The sequence below is a fragment of the Pristiophorus japonicus genome, chromosome 6 (assembly GCF_044704955.1).
Source record: "Pristiophorus japonicus isolate sPriJap1 chromosome 6, sPriJap1.hap1, whole genome shotgun sequence".
Classification (NCBI taxonomy): domain Eukaryota; kingdom Metazoa; phylum Chordata; class Chondrichthyes; family Pristiophoridae; genus Pristiophorus; species Pristiophorus japonicus.
Genome location: NC_091982.1, coordinates 235271260 through 235294297, shown reverse-complemented (window position 1 = coordinate 235294297; position 23038 = coordinate 235271260). Strand labels below are relative to the sequence as shown.

The 23038-nt window shown below is 46.5% G+C and overlaps 1 protein-coding gene across 2 annotated transcripts in view; it reads left to right on the top strand.

The window, feature by feature from the left end:
- The window catches only part of clrn1 (clarin 1), a 39404-nt gene that overhangs the window by 15445 nt on the left and 921 nt on the right, over positions 1-23038 (top strand). For both annotated transcript variants that reach the window (XM_070882406.1, XM_070882405.1), the window contains exon 2: positions 21297-21476. In XM_070882406.1, the coding sequence (XP_070738507.1) occupies positions 21297-21476 (180 nt within the window). The remainder of the gene's footprint in view (positions 1-21296; positions 21477-23038) is intronic.

The window sequence follows — 23038 nt, the reverse complement described above, 5'->3', positions numbered from 1 at the left end:
GAAATAAAATTGGAACAATTGTATAAGGCGTTGTACACGTCAGGAAAGCCCAGGTTGGATTTGCAGTCTGTGCCAAATTCGCTGAGCTGTGTCCATGCAGAGATAGGGGGGCTACAATTAGCACCGGTACCCTGGGGCTAGGCAGAAGGCTGTTCCCATACCTAATTACTATTCCTGCTGAGAAATGTGGCTTTCTGGGCATCAGCTGCGAATGGGATGTGCATATAAGAACATAAGAACAGAAGAAATAGGAACAGGATAGGCCATACGGCCCCTCGAACCTGCTCCGCCATTCAGTAAGATCATGGTTGATCCGATCATGGACTCAGCTCCACTTCTCCGCCCACTCCCCATAACCCCTTATCCCCTTATCATTTGAGAAACTGTCTATTTCTGTCTTAAATTTATTCAATGCCCCAACTTCCACAGCTCTCTGAGGCAGCAAATTCCACAGATTTACAACCCTCTGAGAGAAGAAATTTCTCCTCATCTCAGTTTTAAATGGGCGGCCTCTTATTCTAAGATCATGCCCTCTAGTTCTAGTCTCCCCATCAGTGGAAACATCCTCTCCGGATCCATCTTGTCAAGCCCCCTCATAATCTTATATATTTCAATAAGATCACCTCTCATTTTTCTGAATTCCAATGAGTATAGGCCTAACCTACTCAACCTTTCCTCATGAGTCAACCCTCTCATCCCTGGAAGCAACCTGGTGAACCTTCTCTGAACTGCCTCCAAAGCAAATATATCCTTTCGTAAATATGGAAACCAAAACTGCACGTATTCCAGGTGTGGCCTCACCAATGCCTTATATAGCTATAGCAAGACTTCCCTGCTTTTATACTCCATCCGCTTTGCAATAAAGGCCAACATTCCATTGGCCTTCCTGATCACTTGCTGTACCTGCATACTAATAAGATGAACATAAGAACATAAGGACATAAGAATTAGGAACAGGAGTAGGCCATCTAGCCCCTCGAGCCTGCTCCGCCACTCAACAAGATCATGGCTGATCTGGCCGTGGACTCATCTTTTGTGTTTCATGCACAAATACCCGCAAGTCCCGCTGTACTGTGGCACTTTGCAATCTTTCTCCATTTAAATATGATGTTCTCATAGTAATATAGCTGGCTGCGATGTACTGTATGGCCCTGCAAGGTACAGGGACAGCAAGCAATTAGGGAAGCAAATGGTATGTTTGCCTTTATGGCAAAGGGATTGGAGTTTAAGAGTAAAGACGTCTTACCACAATTATATAAGGCCTTGGTAAGACCACACCTGGTGTACTGCATGTATTTTTAATCTCCTTACCCAAGGAAGAATATACTTGCCTTAGAGGAAGTGCAATGAATTGTTCACCAGACTGATTCCTGGGATGAGGGAATTGTCCTATGAGGAGAGATTGAGCAGACTAGGCCTAAATTCCCTAGCGTTTAGAAAAATGAGAGGTGATCTCATTGAAACATATAACATTCTTAAAGGGCTTGACAGGGTGAATGCTGGGAGGATGTTTCCCCTGGCTGGGGAGTCTAGAAATAGGGGGTCACAGTCATTGAGTATATTCCAGACAGAGATCATTAGATTTTTGGATACTAACGGAATTGGGAGATATGGGGATAGTGCAGGAAAGTGGAGTTGAGATAAAAGATCTGCCATGATCTTACTAAATGCTCCTATATCTTATGTTCTTATTTCCTTGTTACTATGATCCTCAGCAGATCCACTTCTCCAAATGCTCGGAGGCTTCAAACCCTGGCCTGTAGGGTGTTGGCTAAGCTGGGATTCAGCACTGTTCCTTTTTTTCTTGCTGTCTAAGAAAAAACAATCAGGGGGTTGTTGCCAAGGAGTCAGGCAACCTAACTTGCATAGAACAAGTGAAAAGCCCAATAAAAAGCAATGGAGTAGAGTGTCTACGTGGGCTGCAATCAGTGATTCCTGCGCAAATTGCGCCCAAAATTCTGCCCGTTTTGATAGGTGTTTTGTTTTTCTCTGAGATTCCGCTCAAACTTTGCATATCATCGAACGAAAAACCTGTTATGATCCAGCGCAAACAAGCAGCATTTTAAAATGTAATTTTTATATTAAAAATGTTGCGTTAAAAAATATTCCTTGGTATATTTAAGAGCGGTAACTTGGTAAAGTTTGATTAATATAGCTGAAAATGGGTTAATCACAAAAATAAGCATTTTAAATCACAGCGTTAATCCACCACCTGTGAGTAACCTGATTTTAAATGACTAAAAATTATTTTAAAAAAGTACAAAGCTATTTTCTAGTTTGGGGTACAAGAGTGAGTTCATTAGTACATTTTTTTTTAATCATTCAAAGCGTACCTGTTAGTGTCCTTGCGCCAAAAAGTTCCAGCTTAATTTTTGGAGCCTAATTGGAGGCCTGCAAACGCGTGCAATTAGCGGAAATTCCCAATGGTGATTTATTCACGCTGAGGGGTGGCCAGTTTTATGGGCAGGGCCTGCTTCTAACATGGTGTTTTTTAAAACTAGCGCAAAAGATTGCGGAAACTCCAATTGCGCGGAATGCAATTTGCACTTAAAATCCCGCAATATTTTGTGGCGGTTACGTCGGAGGAATTGCGCCGAAAAAACAAGCAGAAACTCCAGGCCTAATGTATCGGTCACTGAAGGAGGCAGAAAATTGAGAAGGAGGTAGAAACGGGATGGGCGGGATTGGGGAACTATGAGGTTGGTGGCTGTGGAGGGAAGATCTCCAGAAGAGATGAAGTCAGTGATGGTCTGGGAAATGATGGCGTGATGTTCAGTGGTGGGGTCATGGTCCAGGGGGAGGTAGGAGGAGGTGTCAGAGAGTTGCCGATCGGCCTCTGCAAGGTAGAGGTTGGTTCGCCAAACAACGTCATCATAGGCAGTCCCTTGAGTCGAGGACGACTTGCTTCCATGTCAAAAAGTTCACAGGTGTTTCAATGAAGGACCTAAAATTCCAGGTCCGAACTAAATCTTGAAGGGTGGAAGATGTCTGTGGGTGGATTTTTTTTAACGTGTGGTGACCGTTGTACACCAGCCACCACACGGGCTTGACAGAGCTAGGTCTTGGCCCAGTGGCAAGGATTACCCAAGACGACTGGAGACCAGCTCTGCTGCACGGACCTAGTGCGCACACATATCACAGTGTGGGCTGACCCGTGCTGCCCCTGGGCCCTTGGCTGTTTTCGGCCCCGAACTCACGGCTCTCCTGGGCCCTGATCACGTCCCTCTGCAATCTCTCGCAAAAACAACAGCACCACCCTTGTCTGCAGGTTTAATGATTTCCCCAGACTTAGAGGAGTGATTTGATAGAGGTATTTAGGATCATGAAGAGATCGAAATAGACTGTGATTGAGGTGGCTAGTACAAGGGGACCGAGATATACGATAAAATGTGAGAGATTTAGGACAGGAAGCAGGAGAAAACTTTTTACACTGAGGGATGTAAGGCAGTGCAATGCACAAGAAGAGTTAGTGGTTGAAGCAGAGACCATAGCCGTAATTTTCCTCAGAGTTGCTGCCACTCTGCCATTGCCTTCTCATTGGATGTGCGCTGGAAACGCCATACATGCGCGTAAAAGGCGGCAGAGTGGGAGCAGCACCGAGGAAATTCCCGGCCCATGTCAACATTTAGGAATCGATTAGATAGGTGGCTGAGGTTCAACACCAGCAACTTGTATTTATATAGCGCCTTTAACATAGTGCAACATCCCAAGGCGCTTCTCAGGAGTGTTATCAAACAAAATTTAACACCGAGCCACATAAGGAGAAATTAGGGCAGGTGACCAAAAGCTTGGTCAAAGAGGTAGTTTTTAAGAACATAAGGAATAGGAGCAGGAGTAGGCCACCTGGCCCCTTGAGCCTGCTCCACCATTCACCAGCGGCAGTTGGTGAGAGGTGGGAGCAGCGTCGGAGCGGCCTATAAAAGGCCCAGCGGGAGCTCGAGAGTCAGCGGCAGTTGGCGAGAGGTGGGAGCAGTGTCGGAGCGGCCTATAAAAGGCCCAGCGGGAGCTCGAGAGTCAGCGGCAGTTGACGAGAGGTGGGAGCAGTGTCGGAGCGGCCTATAAAAGGCCCAGCGGGAGCTCGAGAGTCAGCGGCAGTTGGCGAGAGGTGGGAGCAGTGTCGGAGCGGCCTATAAAAGGCGTACCGGTGCAGCTACAGCGGGAGAGAAAGCAAAAAAGAAGTAGAAAGGAATCAAAAGGTGACATAACAGCCAATGGGATAAGTGATTGGCTGGTGATTGGTGAGCAGCTTTTCTTTTTATTTTTATATCAGTAAGTAAACTGTAACATTGTTATTACCAATTTAAGGGTATCTAAGGGTTAAGGCATGGCAGGAGAGATCGGTCACATGATATGCTCCTCCTGTGCCATGTGGGAACTCAGGGACGCTTCCGGTGTCCCTTACGACTACATGTGTAAGAAGTGTATCCGCCTCCATCTCCTGATGGACCGCGTTGCGGAATTGGAGCTGAGGGTGGATTCACTCTGGAGCATCCACGATGCTGAGAATGACATAAGTGGCACGTGGAGTGAGTTGGTCTTACCGCATGAGAAGGATCCACAGCCAGCTAGGGAATGGAAGACCAGCAGGAAGAGTAGCACAAAGAAGGTAGTGCAGGGGTCCCATCTGGTCATCCCCCTGCAAAACAGATACACCGTTTTGAGTGCTGTTGAGGGAGATGACTCATTAGGGGAGAGCAACAGCAGCCAAGTTCATGGCACCGTGGCTGCCTCTGTTGTACAGGAGGGCATAAAAAAGAGTGGGAGAGCGACAGTGATAGGGGATTCAATCATAAGGGGAATAGATAGGCGTTTCTGCGGCCGCAATCGAGACTCCAGGATGGTATGTTGCCTCCCTGGTGCAAGGGTCAAGGATGTCTCTGAGCGAGTGCAGGACATTCTGAAAAGGGAGGGAGAACAGCCAGTTGTCGTGGTGCACATTGGTACCAACGACATAGGTAAAAAAAGGGATAAGGTCCTACGAGACGAATTTAAGGAGCTAGGAGTTAAATTAAAAAGTAGGACCTCAAAAGTAGTAATCTCGGGATTGCTACCAGTGCCACGTGCTAGTCAGAGTAGGAATCGCAGGATAGCACAGATGAATACGTGGCTTGAGCAGTGGTGCAGCAGGGAGGGATTCAAATTCGTGGGGCATTGGAACAGGTTCTGGGGGAGGTGGGACCAGTACAAACCGGACGGTCTGCACTTGGGCAGGAACGGAACCAATGTCCTCGGGGGAGTGTTTGCTAGTGCTGTTGGTAAGGAGTTAAACTAATATGGCAGGGGGATGGGAACCAATACAGGGAGACAGAGGGAAACAAAAAGGAGACGAAAACAAAAGACAGAAAAGAGATGAGTAAAATTGGAGGGTAGAGAAACCAAAGGCAAGAAACAAAAAGGGCCACTGAATATAAAAGGGCTGCAGGAGGGGTAAAAACTAAAAATCATGGTTTAAAATCTAGGATGAAAACACTCTACCTAAATGCACGCAGCATTAGAAATAAAGTAAATGAGTTGACGGCACAAATCATTACAAATGGGTATGATTTGGTGGCCATTACAGAGACATGGTTGCAAGGTGGCCAGAACTGGGAATTAAACGTACAGGGGTATCTGACGATTCGGAAAGATAGGCAGGAAGGGAAGGGAGGTGGGGTAGCTCTGTTAATAAGGGGATGATATCAGGGCAGTTGTAAGGGATGATATTGGCTCCAATGAACAAAATGTTAAATCATTGTGGGTGGAGATTAGAGATAGTAAGGGGAAAAAGTCACTGGTCAGCGTAGTTTATAGGCCCCCAAATAATAACTTCATGGTGGGGCGGGCAATAATCAAGGGAATAATGGAGGCATGTGAAAAAGGAATGGCAGTAGTTATGGGGGATTTTAACCTACATATCGATTGGTCAAATCAAATCGCACGGGGTAGCCAGGAGGAGGAATTCATAGAATGCATATGGGATTGTTTCTTAGAACAGTATGTAACAGAGCCTACAAGGGAGCAAGCCATTTTGGATCTGGTCCTGTGTAACGAGACAGGAAAAATAAACGATCTCCTCGTAAAAGATCCTCTCGGAATGAGTGATCACAATATGGTTGAATTTGTAATACAGATTGAGGATGAGGAAGTTGTGTCAGAAACGAGCGTACTATGCTTAAACAAAGGGGATTGCAGTGGAATGAGGGCAGAGTTGGCTAAAGTAGACTGGAAACAAGGACTAAACGGTGGCACAATTGAGGAACAGTGGAGGACTTTTAAGGAGCTCTTTCATAATGCGCAACAAAAATATATTCCAGTGAAAAAGAAGGGCGGCAAGAGAAGAGATAACCAGCCGTGGATAACCAAGGAAATTAAGGAAAGTATCAAATCAAAGACCAACGCGTATAAGGTGGCCAAGGTTAGTGGGAAACTAGAGGATTGGGAAGATTTTAAGCAACAGCAAAGAATGACTAAAAAAGCAATAAACAAAGGGAAGATAGATTACGAAGGTAAACTTGCGCAAAACATAAAAACAGATAGTAAAAGCTTTTACAGATATATAAAACGGAAAAGAGTGACTAAAGTAAATGTTGGTCCCTTAGAAGATGAAAAGGGGGATGTAATAATGGGAAATGTGGAAATGGCTGAGACCTTAAACAATTATTTTGCTTCCGACTTCACAGTGGAAGACACAAAAACCATGCCAAAAATTGCTGGTGATAGGAATGTGGGAAGGGAGGACCTTGAGATGATCACTATCACTAGGGAGGTAGTGCTGGACAGACTAATGGGACTGAAGGTAGACAAGTCCCCTGGTCCTGATGAAATGCATCCCAGGGTATTAAAAGAAATGGCGGAAGTTATAGCAGATGCATTTGTTATAATCTACCAAAATTCTCTGGACTCTGGGGAGGTACCAGCGGATTGGAGAGCAGCTAATGTAACGCCTCTGTTTAAAAAAGGGGGTAGGCAAAAGGCAGGTAACTATAGGCCGGTTAGTTTAACATCTGTAGTGGAGAAAATGCTTGAAACTATCATTAAGGAAGAAATAGCGGGACATCTGGATAGGAATAGTGCAATCAAGCAGACGCAGCATGGATTCATGAAGGGGAAATCATGTTTAACTAATTTACTGGAATTCTTTGAGGATATAACGAGCATGGTGGATAGAGGTGTACCGATGGATGTGGTGTATTTAGATTTCCAAAAGGCATTCGATAAGGTGCCACACAAAAGTTTACTGCAGAAGATAAAGTTACGCTGAGTCAGAGGAAATGTATTAGCATGGATAGAGAATTGGCTGGCTAACAGAAAGCAGAGAGTAGGGATAAATGGGTCCTTTTCCGGTTGGAAATCAGTGGTTAGTGGTGTGCCACAGGGATCAGTGCTGGGACCACAACTGTTTACAATATACATAGATGACCTAGAGGAGGGGACAGAGTGTAGTGCAACAAAATTTGCAGATGACACTAAGATTAGTGGGAAAGCGGGTTGTGTAGAGGACTCAGAGAGGCTGCAAGGAGATTTGGATAGGTTAAGCGAATGGGCTAAGGTTTGGCAGATGGAATACAATATCGGAAAGTGTGAGGTGATCCACCTTGGGAAAAAAAACAGTAAAAGGGAATATTATTTGAATGGGGAGAAATTACAACATGCTGTGGTGCAGAGGGACCTGGGGGTCCTTGTGCATGAATCCCAAAAGGTAAGTTTGCAGGTGCAGCAGGTAATCAGGAAGGCAAATGGAATGTTGGCATTCACTGCGAAAGGGATGGAGTACAAAAGCAGGGCGGTGTTGCTGCAACTGTATAAGATATTGGTAAGGCCGCACCTGGAGTACTGCGTGCAGTTTTGGTCACCTTACTTAAGGAAGGGTATACTAGCTTTGGAAGGTGTACAGAGACGATTCACTAGGCTGATTCGAGAAGTGAGGGAGTTACCTTATGATGATAGATGACTGGGTCTTTACTCCTTGGAGTTCAGAAGGATGAGGGGTGATCTTATAGAAACATTTAAAATCATGAAAGGGATAGACAAGATAGAGGCAGAGAGGTTGTTTCCATTGGTGGGGGAGACTAGAACTAGGGGGCACAGCCTCAAAATACGGGGGAGCCAATTTAAAACCGAGTTGAGAAAGAATTTCTTCTCCCAGAGGGTTGTGAATCTGGAATTCTCTGCCCAAGGAAGCAGTTGAAGCTGGCTCATTGAATGTTTTCAAGTCAAAGATAGATAGATTTTTAAGCAATAAGGGAATTAAGGGTTACGGGGAGAGGGCGGGTAAGTGGAGCTGAGTCCACGACCAGATCAGCCATGATCTTATTGAATGGCGGAGCAGGCTCGAGGGGCTAGATGGCCTACTCCTGTTCCTAATTCTTATGTTCTTATGTTCAATACGATCATGGCTGATCTGATCATGGACTCAGCTCCACTTCCCTGCCCGCTCCCCATAACCCTTTACTGCCTTATCGCTCAAAAGTCTGTATATCTCTGCCTTAAAATATATTCAATGACCCAGCCTCCACAGCTCTCTGGGGCAGAGAATTCCACAGATTTACAACCCTCTGAGAGAAGAAATTCTTCAGTTTTAAATGGGCGGCCCCTTATTCTGAGACTATTTCTCCTAGTTCTAGTTTCTCCTATGAGTGGAAATATCGTCTCTGCATCCACCTTGTCGAGCCCCCTCATTATCTTATATGTTTCGATAAGATCACATCTCCTTTTGAAGGAAGAAAGAGAGGCGGAGCTCCAGAGCTTGGGGCCCAGGCAATAGAAGGCACGGCCACCAATTGTTGAGCGATTATAATCAGGGATGTTCAAGAGGCAGAATTAGAGGAGCGCAGACATCTCTGGGGGGAGGGGGCGGGTGTCTGGGGCTGGAGGAGATTACAGAGATAGGAAGGGGTGAGGTCATGGAGGGATTTGAAAACAAGGATGAGAATTTTGAAATCGAGATGTTGCTTAACCGGGAGCCAATGTCGGTTAGCAAGCACATGGGGTGATGGGTGCGCAGGACTTGGTGCGAGTTAGGACATGGGCTGTTGAGTTTTGGATCACCTCTAGTTTATGTAGGGTCGAATGTGGGAGGCCAGCCAGGAGTGCTTTGAAATAGTCAAGTCTTGAGGTAATAATGGATGAGGGCTTCAGCAACGGATGAGGCCTGAGCGGAGATGGGTGATGTTATGGAGGTGGAAATAGACGGTCTTAGTTATGCTGCGGATATGTGGTCGAAAGCTCATTTCAGTGTCTATGACACCAAGGTTGCGAACAGTCTGGTTCTGCCTCAGACAGATGATGGGGAGAGGGATGGAGTCAGTGGCTAGGGAACGCTGTTTGTGTCGGGGACTGAAAACAATGGTTTTGGTCTTCCCAATATTCAACTGGAAGCCGGACAACTAGTCTGACAATTTAGAGACTGAGGAGGGGTCAAGTGGTAGTGAGATAGAACTGGGTGACGTCAGCGTAACATGTGGAAACTGATGCTGTGTTTTCGGATGATGTCGACAAGGGGCAACATGTAGATGAGAAATAGGAGGGGGCCAAGGATAGATCCTTGGGGGACACCAGAGTTAATGATGCGGGGGCAAGAAGAGAATCCATTGCAGGTGATTCTCCGGCTACGATAGATTCTCCGATAGATAAGAATGGATCCAGGCGAGTGCAGCCCCACCCAGCTGGACGACAGTGGAGAGGCGTTGGAGAAGGATGGTATGGTCAACGTGTCAATGGCTGCAGACAAGTCAAGAAGGACGAAGAGGGATAGTTTGCCTTTGTCACAGTCACAAAGGATGTCATTGTGACTTTGATGAGAACCGTTTCGGTAATGTGGCAGGGACGGAAACTGGATTGGAGGGATTCAAACATGGAATTATGGGAATGATGGGTACAGATTTGGGAGGCCTCTCCAGACTTTGGAGAGGAAAGGGAGGTTGGAGATGGGACGATAGTTTGCAAGGACGGAGGGGTCGAGGATTGTTTTTTTGAGGAGAGGGGTGATTACGACAGATTTGAGGGAAAGGGGGACAGTACCTGAGGAGAACCATTAACAATGTCAGCTAACATGGGAGCCAGAAAAGGAAGTTGGGTGGTCAGCAGTTTGGCGGGAATAGGGCCGAGGGAGCAGGAAGTGGGTCTCATGGACAGGATGAGCTCGGAAAGGTTGTGAGGGGATGTCAGAGAGAAACTGGAGAAAGATGTGAGGTCAGGGCTAGGGCAGGGGGGATCCTCATAGGATTGGTGGATAGGGGAATAAAGAGGTATGGGAAGAAGGGTGAGGGTAAATATTCCCCATAGTTTCTTTTTTGGGCATGCGGTCCCTTTAACAGGCTGCGCATGTGCGTTTTTTCCATTTAAAAGGCAGTGAACCAGCTCCAAGTATCTCCAGCGCACTGCGCCGCTTGAAGGGATCATTGGTTAGGATTACAGATCATATGGGCAATAAACCCGACATGGGCTGCAGGGGCCAAATGGCCTACTTCCCTGTTATATTTTCTATCTAATTCAAGTTTCACAATAGTCATTCAGACCTAAGGATTATATCGATCTGTAAATCTCTCCCTGATATTTTATTATTTGTACTATTTCAGTTCCCACATGTGGGAACAGGGAGTCCATTCTTCTTTGGGTCACATTCTTGTGCTCATAACACACATCCTTAACTAGCAAGTTTCATATCCTCAGTGTATGATTGAAACCTGTGAAGTCAGTGCTAAAGGATGATTGAGAAATGACCCAAGTTTTATTGTTACCAAGTGATTCTATTCCAGTGTCAAGAAATTGATGCTCAATCTCTGCACAGACCATAAATTTCCACGGCGATGATTCCATCTCAGTACAATTTATTTTCAATTTAATCTGATTCATTAAAACACATTCAATTTCTACATTAAAAATGAATGGCTTGCTAGCAGGGATGAGGGACTTCAGTTCGAAGAAGAGACGAGATAAGCTGGGATGGTTCTCCTTGGAGCAGAGAAGCTTAAGAGGAGATTTAAAAGAGGTGTTCAAAATCATATGGGGTTTTGATAGAGTAAATATGGAGAAACGGTCTCCAGTGGCAGGAGGGTCGGTAACCAGAGGATACAGATTTAAGGTAATTGGCAAAAGAACCAGAGGCGAGATGAGGAGAGATATTTTTACTCAGTGACTTTTATGATCTGGAAAGCGCTGCCTGAAAGGGTGGTGGAAGCAAATTCAATAATAACTTTCAAAAGGAAATTGGATAAATATACTTAAAGAGGAAAACATTTGCTGGGCTACAGGGAAAGAGCAGGGGAGTGGGACTAATTGGATCGCTCTTTCAAAGAGCTGGCACAGGCACAGTGGGCTGAATGGCCTCCTTCTGTGCCGTACGATTCTATGACTTGATTGACCCAGTGGCAAAAACTATTGAGCATGCCATTCATCCCAGCCACCCTACACACAGAGCTCCCAATCCCATCGAGGTAGCATCGTGGCTGCATTGAACAGACGATTAATGTTTGCCACAAAGGAGATGGGAGAGGAAGATTGGAGGGTGACTAATTCTGAGCCACTCCTTGCAATACCCAACAATCAAGACATCAGTTGCAGAGGCAAGTGGATGGGTCAAGTGGATTTTATTCAGTAATTCGGCACAGAGGAAACCAAATGAGGAGAATGCAACTCATTTAAAAAATCATTTGAAACCAATTATTACACACGAATTGTATTAAATGTAGCACGGTGAATTCCTTCATCATGCAACATGAAGCGATATTCTCTAAGGATTGAAGTGATGAACAGCAGGAAACAAAAAGCTCCATGCAACTCTTGGATAGATATCATTATTTTTAATAACAGGAAATGGCCATTGGGCAAATCAAGTCCCTCCTTTCTTGATCCATCTTTACCCAACCTATTTAACGTCTCGCCATATCCCTTGAGAAACATATCTAATTGCCTCTTGCACACATTTATCCTGTCGGCTTCAGTGACCTTCTCTGGTAATTTATTCCTCAAGTCTGTTAACCTTTGTGCAAAAAAAAAATGTTTGATCTGACACCTTTTCCTACTTCAAATGGTCTCATTTCGACCATGTGCTCTGCAGTTTCAGAACCTTTTACGCTTGTCAGAAATTCACCCAAGTCAGCCTTGGAATCTGCTTCAGAATCTTGAAAACATCAACCGTGGGAAAAGATTGTCTGGTCACTAAAGAAAGGAAAGAAAGACTTGCATTTCTGTAGCGCCTTGCACAACCATCGACGTCCCAAAGCGCTTTACAGCCAATGAAGTACTTTTGAAGAGCAGTCACTGTTGTAATGTAGGAAACGCGGCAGCCAATTTGCACACAGCAAGCTCCTACAAACAGCAATATGATAATCTGTTTTTAGCGATGTAGATTGAGGGATAAATATTGGTCAGGTCACCCGGGATAACTCCCCTGTTTCTTCTTTGAAGTAGTGCCATGGGCCAAGAAGGATGAGGAAGGACAGTTGCGTTTGTCACAGTCACAAAGGATGTCATTTGTGACTTTTAAGACTGAGATGATGAGGAGTTTCTTCACTCAGAGGCTTGTGAGACTTTGGAATTCTCTGCCCCAGAGGGCTGTGGATTCTGAGTCATTGAGTATGTTCAAGGCTGAGGTAGATACATTTTTGGACTCTAGGGAAGTCAAGGTATATGGAGGTCAGGTGGGAAAGTGGAGTTGAGGTCGAAGATCAACCATGATCTTATTGAATGGCGGAGCAGGCTCAATTGGCCGAATGGCCGACTCCTGCTCCTATTTCTTATGTTCTTATAAATCTCAGCTGGTCTCCCATTATCATTATCAGGAAGGTGGCCAAACACAGGCACGGAGGGATAATCTACCCCTGAGTGTTGACAGGCTAATTGGCCATGGAGGCAGGGGGAGGGTATTAGAGCCTGATAGACTTGCCCAACTCCTTGACACTGCCTCCGGTGGTATTATTACATCGTTGAGCCGGCCGGGATGAACTAGCTTAGCACAGACCAGGTATTGGAGCTGGCTCATCATCATATGCAGTCCCTCGAATCGAGGATGACTTGCTTCCACGCAAAAAGTTCACAGGTGTTTCAATGAAGGACCTAATATTCCAGGTCCCGAACTAAATCTTAAAGGGTGGAAGATGTCTGTGCGTGGATTTTTTTAACATGGGGTGACCGTTGCACACCAGCCACCACATGGGCTTGACAGAGCTAGGTCTTGGTCCAGTGGCAAGGAATTGAATGTAATATCTCCAAGTTTGCAGATGACACTAACCTGGGTGGCAGTGTGAGCTGTGAGGAGGATGCTAAGAGGCTGCAGGATGACTTGGACAGGTTAGGTGAGTGGGCAAATGCATGGCAGATGCAGTATAATGTGGATAAATGTGAGGTTATCCACTTTGGTGGCAAAAAGAGGAAGTCAGAATATTATCTGAATGATGACAGATTAGGAAAAGGGGAGGTGCAATGAGACCTGGGTGTCATGGTACATCAGTCATTGAAAGTTGGCATGCAGGTACAGCAGGTGGTGATGAAGGCAAATGGCATGTTGGCCGTCATAGCGAGAGGATTTGAGTATAGGAGCAGGGAGGTCTTACGTAGTTGTACAGGGCCTTGGTGAGGCCACACCTTAAATATTGTATACAGGTTTGGTCTCCTAACCTGAGGAAGGACATTCTTTCTATTGAGGGAGTGCAGCGAAGGTTCACCAGACTGATTCCTGGGGTGGCAGGATTGACATATGAAGGAAGACTGGATCGACTAGGCTTATATTCACTGGAATTTAGAAGAATGAGAGGGGATCTCAGAGAAGCATATAAAATTCTGACGGGATTGGACAGGTTAGATGCAGGAAAAATGTTCCCGATGTTGGGGAAGTCCAGAACCAGGGGTCACAGTCTAAGGATAAGGGGTAAGCCATTTAGGACCGAGATGAGGAGAAACCTCTTCACTCAGAGTATTGTGAACCTGTGGAATTCTCTACCACAGAAAGTTGTTGAGGCCAGTTCGTTAGATATATTCAAAAGGGAGTCAGAAATGGCCCTTACGGCTAAAGGGATCAAGGGGTATGGAGAGAAAGCAGGAGTGGGGTACTGAAGTTGCATGATCAGCCAGGATCATATTGAATGGTGGTGCAGGCTCGAAGGATCGCATGGCCTAGTCCTGCACCTATTTTCTACGTTTCTATGTAAGATGACTGGAGACCAGCTCTATTGCACGGACCTAGTGCGCACACATATCGCAGTGATGTATAACTGCCCACACACACACACACACACACCCCTCCTCGAATGCATTTACAAAACATGCATGCACACGGACAAAAATAACACTTGCTGTGGAGTTATGCAATCTAGTCGCGGTTACGGTTTATTGGTTCGGTACTATGCATATCACGTCTTCAGTGGCCAAGAAGAAACCTGATTCTGGCTGACAGATGCTCTGCGGAAGTGAAGTGTGCAGCGCTGGCCTTGTGGTGCAGGTTAGAAAACTGTGAGCTACTAAACTACGGCTGTAAATTAAAGCAAATTGCTTCATCTGCCTGACGGGGCTAACATCGTACCAGCTCTCGGCAACCTATGGATCAATAGTAAGCTTAACATAAAATCTCAGTGACAAGGAAAACAGCGAGAGTCTGTCATGCTGAATGCCTTTAGAAGGGGTGCTTGTTTATTCAATTCATCCAACAGTTGTATTTTAATATAAAAGAAATAACATGTACTGGGGTTAATTGGTTATATATTAATCCTGTCAGTGAAGTCTCCAGTTGAAGATGTTTTGGAAAAATAGCAATAGCCACACCTACATATTGGCCCAGAAATGGCAGTCAGAGGCTTCCTGCGGGCAGATGCTTCCGACCCAAATATTTTGGACAAAATCCCGGAGGAACAAAGACTTGCGCTCTGAAGCTTAGCTGCGCAGTCCAGCGTAGGGGCCACGTATTCCAGGAGCGTGTGTGCAGCCTGGGATTAGGTGGGCCGGCCCAGCCAATGAAGATGGCGTATTCCCATTCGCAGTAATGGTGAATTCCGTTTGTACGGAGATCTCCGTTTCTGTGAATGAGAATACCCCCAAAACACACACACATTTAAATAAATAAGAAAAACACTTCACATATTTACAATTAATTGAAATTGAATTTAAATAAATGTTTTAGAGAAAAATTAAATTTAAAATTTTTTTTTAATGGGGTTAAAATAAACTTACCTTAATGGACAGGGTTTTTAATATAAGAATTACTGATAATGTTATTTTTCCATCTTCTGAAACACTTGCGCTGATAATCTCCCCACTTTGCAATTAAGATTGGGTAATCACTTCCTTTCCTGATGCCCATCTGCCTCCCCTGTTCCTCTTCCCTTCCTCTGTATTCACACAATGAATAGATTATTGATACAGTAGCTCTAACGTGGCACCGATCACAGCTATCATTAATCATTACAATTACCGGATTACAATGAGATCTCAGTGGGAAACAGAAATTAGCCGCAATGTTTACTGAGGCGGGATTTCCAAGCTTGGGGCGGGGGCGAGGGTGGAGGAAGGTTGGGGAGTGGGGCGGGGGGGAGTGGGGGGAGAGATGGTGGGGGAGTGAGGGGGCTGTGGGGAGGTGGGTGAGGGGAGGTGGGGGAGTGGGGGGAGAAATTGTGGGGGAGTGAGGGGGCTGTGGGGAGGTGAGGGAGTGGGTGGGGGGGGAAGGTGGTGGAGTGAGGGGGATGTGGGTTAGTGAGGGGGAAGGTAGGGGAGTGGAGGGGGTGTGGGAGTGAGGGGGGTGTGGGGGAGTGAGGGGGTGTGGGAGTGAGGGGGGTGTGAGGGAGTGAGGTGGGTGTGGGGGAGTGAGGGGGTGTGTTGAGTGAGGGGGTGTGAGGGAGTGAGGTGGGTGTGGGGAAGTGAGGAGGTGGGAGTGAGGGGGGTGTGAGGGAGTGAGGGGATGTGGGAGTGAGGGAGTGAGGGGGTGGTGGAGCGAGGTAGGGTGGGGTAGTGAGGGGGGTGGTGGGGTAGTTGTAGGGGTGGGGGGGAGGGTGGGGGAGTGAGGGGGGATGGTGGGGGGAAGGGGAGTGAGTGGGGGGCAGGGGGGAAGGTGGGGGGGTGGGGAATGTGGAGGGAGGGAGTTGGGGGTGTGTGGAAGGTGGGGGCAGGGAGGTGAAGGTGGGGGAGGGGGAGTTGGGCGGTGGGGGTTGAAGGTGGGGGGAGGGGGAGTTGGGGGAGGGAGATGGGGGGAAGATGGGGGGAGTTGGGGGGATGGTGAGGAAACATAGAAACATAGAAAATAGGTGCAGGAGCAGGCCATTCAGCCCTTCTAGCCTGCACCGCCATTCAATGAGTTCATGGCTGAACATGAAACTTCAGTACCCCCTTCCTGCTTTCTCGCCATAACCCTTGATCCCCCGAGTAGTAAGGACTTCATCTAACTCCCTTTTGAATATATTTAGTGAATTGGCCTCAACTACTTTCTGTGGTAGAGAATTCCACAGGTTCACCACTCTCTGGGTGAAGAAGTTTCTCCTCATCTTGGTCCTAAATGGCTTACCCCTTATCCTTAGACTGTGACCTCTGGTTCTGGACTTCCCCAACATTGGGAACATTCTTCCTGCATCTAACCTGTCTAAACCCGTCAGAATTTTAAACGTTTCTATGAGGTCCCCTCTCATTCTTCTGAACTCCAGTAAATACAAGCCCAGTTGATCCAGTCTTTCTTGATAGGTCAGTCCCGCCATCCCGGGAATCAGTCTGGTGAATCTTCGCTGCACTCCCTCAATAGCAAGAATGTCCTTCCTCAAGTTAGGAGACCAAAACTGTACACAATACTCCAGGTGTGGCCTCACCAAGGCCCTGTACAACTGTAGCAACACCTCCCTGCCCCTGTATTCAAATCCCCTCGCTATGAAGGCCAACATGCCATTTGCTTTCTTAACCGCCTGCTGTACCTGCATGCTAACCTTCAATGACTGATGTACCATGACACCCAGGTCTCGTTGCACCTTCCCTTTTCCTAATCTGTCACCATTCAGATAATAGTCTGTCTCTCTGTTTTTACCACCATAGTGGATAATCTCACATTTATCCACATTATACTTCATCTGCCATGCATTTGCCCACTCACCTAACCTATCCAAGTCACTCTGCAGCTTCATAGCATCCTCCTCGCAGCTCACACTGCCACCCAACTTAGTGTCATCCGCAAATTTGGAGATACTGCATTTAATCCCCTCGTCTAAATCATTAATGTACAATGTAAACAGCTGGGGCCCCAGCACAGAACCTTGCGGCACCCCACTAGTCACTGCCTGCCATTCTGAAAAGTACCCGTTTACTCCTACTCTTTGCTTCCTGTCTGACAACCAGTTCTCAATCCACGTCAGCACACTACCCCCAATCCCATGTGCTTTAACTTTGCACATTAATCTCTTGTGTGGGACCTTGTCGAAAGCCTTCTGAAAGTCCAAATATACCACATCAACTGGTTCTCCTTTGTCCACTTTACTGGAAACATCCTCAAAAAATTCCAGAAGATTTGTCAAGCATGATTTCCCTTTCACAAATCCATGCTGACTTGGACCTATCATGTCACCATTTTCCAGATGCACTGCTATGACATCCTTAATAATTGATTCCATCATTTTACCCACTACTGAGGTCAGACTGACCGGTCTATAATTCCCTGTTTTCTCTCTCCCTCCTTTTTTAAAAAGTGGGGTTACATTGGCTACCCTCCACTCCATAGGAACTGATCCAGAGTCAATGGAATGTTGGAAAATGACTGTCAATGCATCCGCTATTTCCAAGGCCACCTCCTTAAGTACTCTGGGATGCAGTCCATCAGGCCCTGGGGATTTATCGGCCTTCAATCCCATCAATTTCCCCAACACAATTTCCCGACTAATAAAGATTTCCCTCAGTTCCCCCTCCTTACTAGACCCTCTGACCCCTTTTATATCCGGAAGGTTGTTTGTATCCTCCTTAGTGAATACCGAACCAAAGTACTTGTTCAATTGGTCTGCCATTTCTTTGTTCCCCGTTATGACTTCCCCTGATTCTGACTGCAGGGGACCTACGTTTGTCTTTACTAACCTTTTTCTCTTTACATACCTATAGAAACTTTTGCAATCCACCTTAATGTTCCCTGCAAGCTTCTTCTCGTACTCCATTTTCCCTGCCCTAATCAAACCCTTTGTCCTCCTCTGCTGAGTTCTAAATTTCTCCCAGTCCCCAGGTTCACTGCTATTTCTGGCCAATTTGTATGCCACTTCCTTGGCTTTAATACTATCCCTGATTTCCCTAGATAGCCACGGTTGAGCCACCTTCCCTTTTTTATTTTTACGCCAGACAGGAATGTACAATTGTTGTAATTCATCCATGCGGTCTCTAAATGTCTGCCATTGCCCATCCACAGTCAACCCCCTAAGTATCATTCGCCAATCTATCCTAGCCAATTCACGCCTCATACCTTCAAAGTTACCCTTCTTTAAGTTCTGGACCATGGTCTCTGAATTAACTGTTTCATTCTCCATCCTAATGCAGAAATCCACCATATTATGGTCACTCTTCCCCAAGGGGCCTCGCACAATGAGATTGCTAATTAATCCTCTCTCATTACACAACACCCAGTCTAAGATGGCCTCCCCCCTCGAAGGTGGGGGAGTGGGAGGGTTAGGGAATGTGGGGAAGTGGGGGGGTCGGGATTTGGGGAAGGTAGGTGGGGGAGTCGGGGTGGTGGGGGGGCTGGTGGGAAGGCCGGGGGTGGGGGGAAGGTGGGCAGGAGTTCTGGGCGGTCCGACTGCTGTAGCGTTTGAATCCACAGTGAGCGTGGTTATTTTTCACGTGTTTCCCGCCGGGATGCCTGTCTGATTGACGGGCTTGGCTCCCTGGAGGGTGGGGAATGCTCAAGAAGAGGCTGCAACACAGGAGCAGGTGTGGAGCTTGCTGTTTAGGTTCGAGATCGAAAGAGCGTGGCGGGGGTGGGGTGGATGGGGACGAAAGAAAGTCTTGCATTTATATAGCGTCTTTCACGACCACCAGATATCTAGAAGCAATTTACGGCCAATAAAGTACTTTTTAGTGTGTAGTCACTGTTGTAATGTGGGAAACGTAGCAGCCAACTTGCGCACAGGAAGCTCCCACAAACAGCAGTGTGATAATGACCAGACAGTCTGTTTTTGTGATGTTGATTGAGAGATAAATATTGGCCAGGACACCAGGGATAACTCCCCTGCTCCTCTTCGAAATAGTGCCTTGGGATCTTTTACATCCACCTGAGAGAGCAGGCAGAATGTTCAGTTTAACGTCTCGCCCGAAGGACGGCACCTCCGACAGTGCAGCACTCCCTCAGCATTGCACTGGAGTATTGGCCTAGATCTCTGTGCTCAAGTACCTGGAGGGATATGGGGGGAGGGATCCAATGACATAGTGGGAATGAGATTTGCTTGTGGGATGTGCTGGGGGGTATCCTCCTGGCCCACGAGCTGTGCTGGAAAGGCGCTTACCTCTCCCACGCGGCAGTCCTCGTCTCCCCGAGACTCGGGAAACCCAGCTGGCCAGGTTTAAACCTGGAGGAGAGATCAAGTTTGAGGCACGTTACCTAATTAAAATATTTAAATGAGTGACCCGCCTCCTGGGGTGGTCACCTGCCCCTCAATCCCTTCTCTGTTAAAACAGGATGTGGACGGGTTCGGGTTTGAAGGGCGCTATATAAATGCAAGTCTTTCTCTCCCAATATGCTATTTCAGAGGAGAGTGTTGGTGCTTTCTCTGGGGAGCAGGTTGCAGGTTTCTCCAGAGCTAGAGGATGAGTGACTCCTTTCACTCAGAGTACTCGGAACTCCTGCACGGCAAACGAGCCAACGTTGTGCAGAGGAAACGTTACAGGGGCACCCTCAAAGCCTCCCTGATAAAGTGCAATATCCCCACTGACACCTGGGGGTCACTGGCCAAAGACTGCCCTAAGTGGAGGACGTGCATCTGGGAGGGCGCTGAGAGCAGAGAGTCGGGATAAATGGGTACTTTTCGGGCTGGTGTGCGACAGGGATCGGTGCTGGGTCCACAACTGTTTACTATATACATAGATGACCTGGAAGAGGGGACAGAGTGTAGTGTAACAGAATTTGCAGATGACACAAAGATTAGTGGGAAAGCGGGTTGTGTAGAGGACACAGAGAAGCTGCAAATAGATATAGATAGGTTAAGCGAATGGGCTAAGGTTTGGCAGATGGAATACAATGTCGGAAAGTGTGAGGTCATCCACCTTGGAAAAAAGAAACAGTAAAAGGGAATATTATTTGAATGGGGAGAAATTACAACATGCTGCGGTGCAGAGGGACCTGGGGGTCCTTGTGCATGAATCCCAAAAAGTTAGTTTGCAGCTCCAGCAGGTAATCAGGAAGGCGAATGAAATGTTGGCCTTCATTGCGAGAGGGATGGAGTACAAAAGCAGGGAGGTCCTACTGCAACTGTACAGGGTATTGGTGAGGCCGCACCTGTAGTACTGCGTGCAGTTTTGGTCACCTTACTTAAGGAAGGATATACTAGCCTTGGAGGGGTTACAGAGATGATTCACTAGGCTGATTCCGGAGATGAGGGGGTTACCTTATGATGATAGATTGAGTAGACTGGGTCTTTACTCGTTGGAGTTCAGAAGGATGAGGAGTGATCTTATAGAAACATTTAAAATAGTGAAAGGGATAGACAAGATAGAGGCAGAGAGGTTGTTTCCACTGGTCGGGGAGACTAGAACTAGGGGGCACAGCCAATTTAAAACCGAGTTGAGAAGGAATTTCTTCTCCCAGAGGGTTGTGAATCTGTGGAATTCTCTGCCCAAGGAAGCAGTTGAGGCTAGCTCATTGAATGTATTCAAGTCACAGATAGATAGATTTTTAACCAATAAGGGAATTAAGGGTTATGTGGAGCGGGCGGGTAAGTGGAGCTGAGTCCATGGCCAGAGCAGCCATGATCTTTTTGAATGGCGGAGCAGGCTCGAGGGGTTAGATGGCCTACTCCTGTTCCTAATTCTTATGTTCATCGCCGAGAGCATGCAGAAATCAAGCGCAGGCAGCGGAAAGAGCGTGCTGCAAACCTGTCCCACCTTCCCCTTCCCTCAACGACGATCTGTCCCACCTGTGACAGGGACTGTGGATCTCGTATTGGACTGTTCAGCCACCTAAGGACTCATTTTAAGAGTGGAAGCAAGTCTTCCTCGATTCTGAGGGACTGCCTATGATGATGATGAAGACTCCTTTCAGTTTTTCCCATGGAGGGAAAAAATTGAAATTGGAGAAATGCGAGAAAAACACAGCAGTGGCAGATGCAACAACCAGAAAACTGCAGCCCAGGGCAAGGCCCTCTTAACAATTGCCATTTCTTTTTCAGTTTTTCCAACCCTCTTGGGCGCGATACCTGCAAGTCTTCATGTGAGTGTAATACTATTTGCAGCAGCGTTCATTGTGTTTGCCCTGGTCGCAGCCGGGTTCTTCATGTTCAATGCTTTCGGACGACCTTACGAGACCCTCCATGGTCCAATGGGCCTGTACCTTTGGAATACCATTGCATGTAAGTAACCTTGGGATTAGTATGGTGTTGCTCCCTTTGTCAAGCCCAAAGTCAGAAAGGTGAAAGGGTGGAGGTGGAATAATGGCGGGAGTTTCGATTATTTGCTTTGGTGCTGACGGAAATTAATTGAAAACTTCGAAATCTTTCAAAAGTAAGGCCCTTATTATATGACCACATGTAAATAAGAGGAAAATACCGACTTCTATTTCAAAAAAATAGGGACCCTTGTATGTGGTTTACATGTGTGGAGAAAGAAAGAAAGAAAGAACTTGCATTTCTATAGCGCCTTTCACAACCTCAGGACATCCCAAAATGCTTTACAGCCAATGAAGTACTTTTGAAGTGTAGTCACTGTTGTAACATAGTATATGTGGCACCCAATTTGCGCACAGCAAGGTCCCACAAACAGAAATAAATGAGCAGATAATTAGGACACCGGGAGAACTCTCCTGGTCTTCTTCAAATGTGGGATCATTTACATCCATCCAAGAGAGAGACCTCAGTTTGACGTCTCATCCGAAAGATGGCACCTCTGATAGTGCAGCACTCACTCAGCACTGCACTGGGAGTGCAAACTAACTTTTTGGGATTCATGCACAAGGACCCCCAGGTCCCTCTGCACCGCAGCATGTTGTAATTTCTCCCCATTCAAATAATATTCCCTTTTACTGTTTTTTTTTCCAAGGTGGATGACCTCACATTTTCCAACATTGTACTCCATCTGCCAAACCTTAGCCCATTCGCTTAACCTATCTAAACCTCTTTGCAGCCTCTCTGTGTCCTCTACACAACTTGCTTTCCCACTAATCTTTGTGTCATCTGCAAATTTTGTTACACTACACTCAGTCCACTCTTCCAGGTCATCTATGTATATTGTAAACAGTTGTGGTCCCAGCACCGATCCCTGTGGTACACCACTAACCACCGATTTCCAACCCGAAAAGGACCCATTTATCCCGACTCTCTGCTTTCTGTTAGCCAGCGAATTCTCTATCCATGCTAATACATTTCCTCTGACTCAGCGTACCTTTATCTTCTGCAGTAACCTTTTGTGTGGCACCTTATCGAATGCCTTTTTGGAAATCTAAATACACCACATCCATCGGTACACCTCTATCCACCATGCTCGTTATATCCTCAAAGAATTCCAGTAAATTAGTTAAACATGATTTCCCCTTCATGAATCCATGTTGCGTCTGCTTGATTGCACTATTCCTATCTAGATGTCCCGCTATTTCTTCCTTAATGATAGCTTCAAGCATTTTCTGCACGACAGATGTTAAACTAACCGGCCTATAGTTACCTGCCTTTTGTCTGCCCCCTTTTTTAAACAGAGGTATTACATTAGCTGCTTTCCAATCCGCTGGTACCTCCCCAGAGTCCAGAGAATTTTGGTAGATTATAACGAATGCATCTGCTATAACTTCCGCCATCTCTTTTAATACCCTGGGATGCATTTCATCAGGACCAGGGGACTTGTCTACCTTGAGTCCCATTAGCCTGTCCAGCACTACCTCCCTAGTGATAGTGATTGTCTCAAGGTCCTCCCTTCCCACATTTCC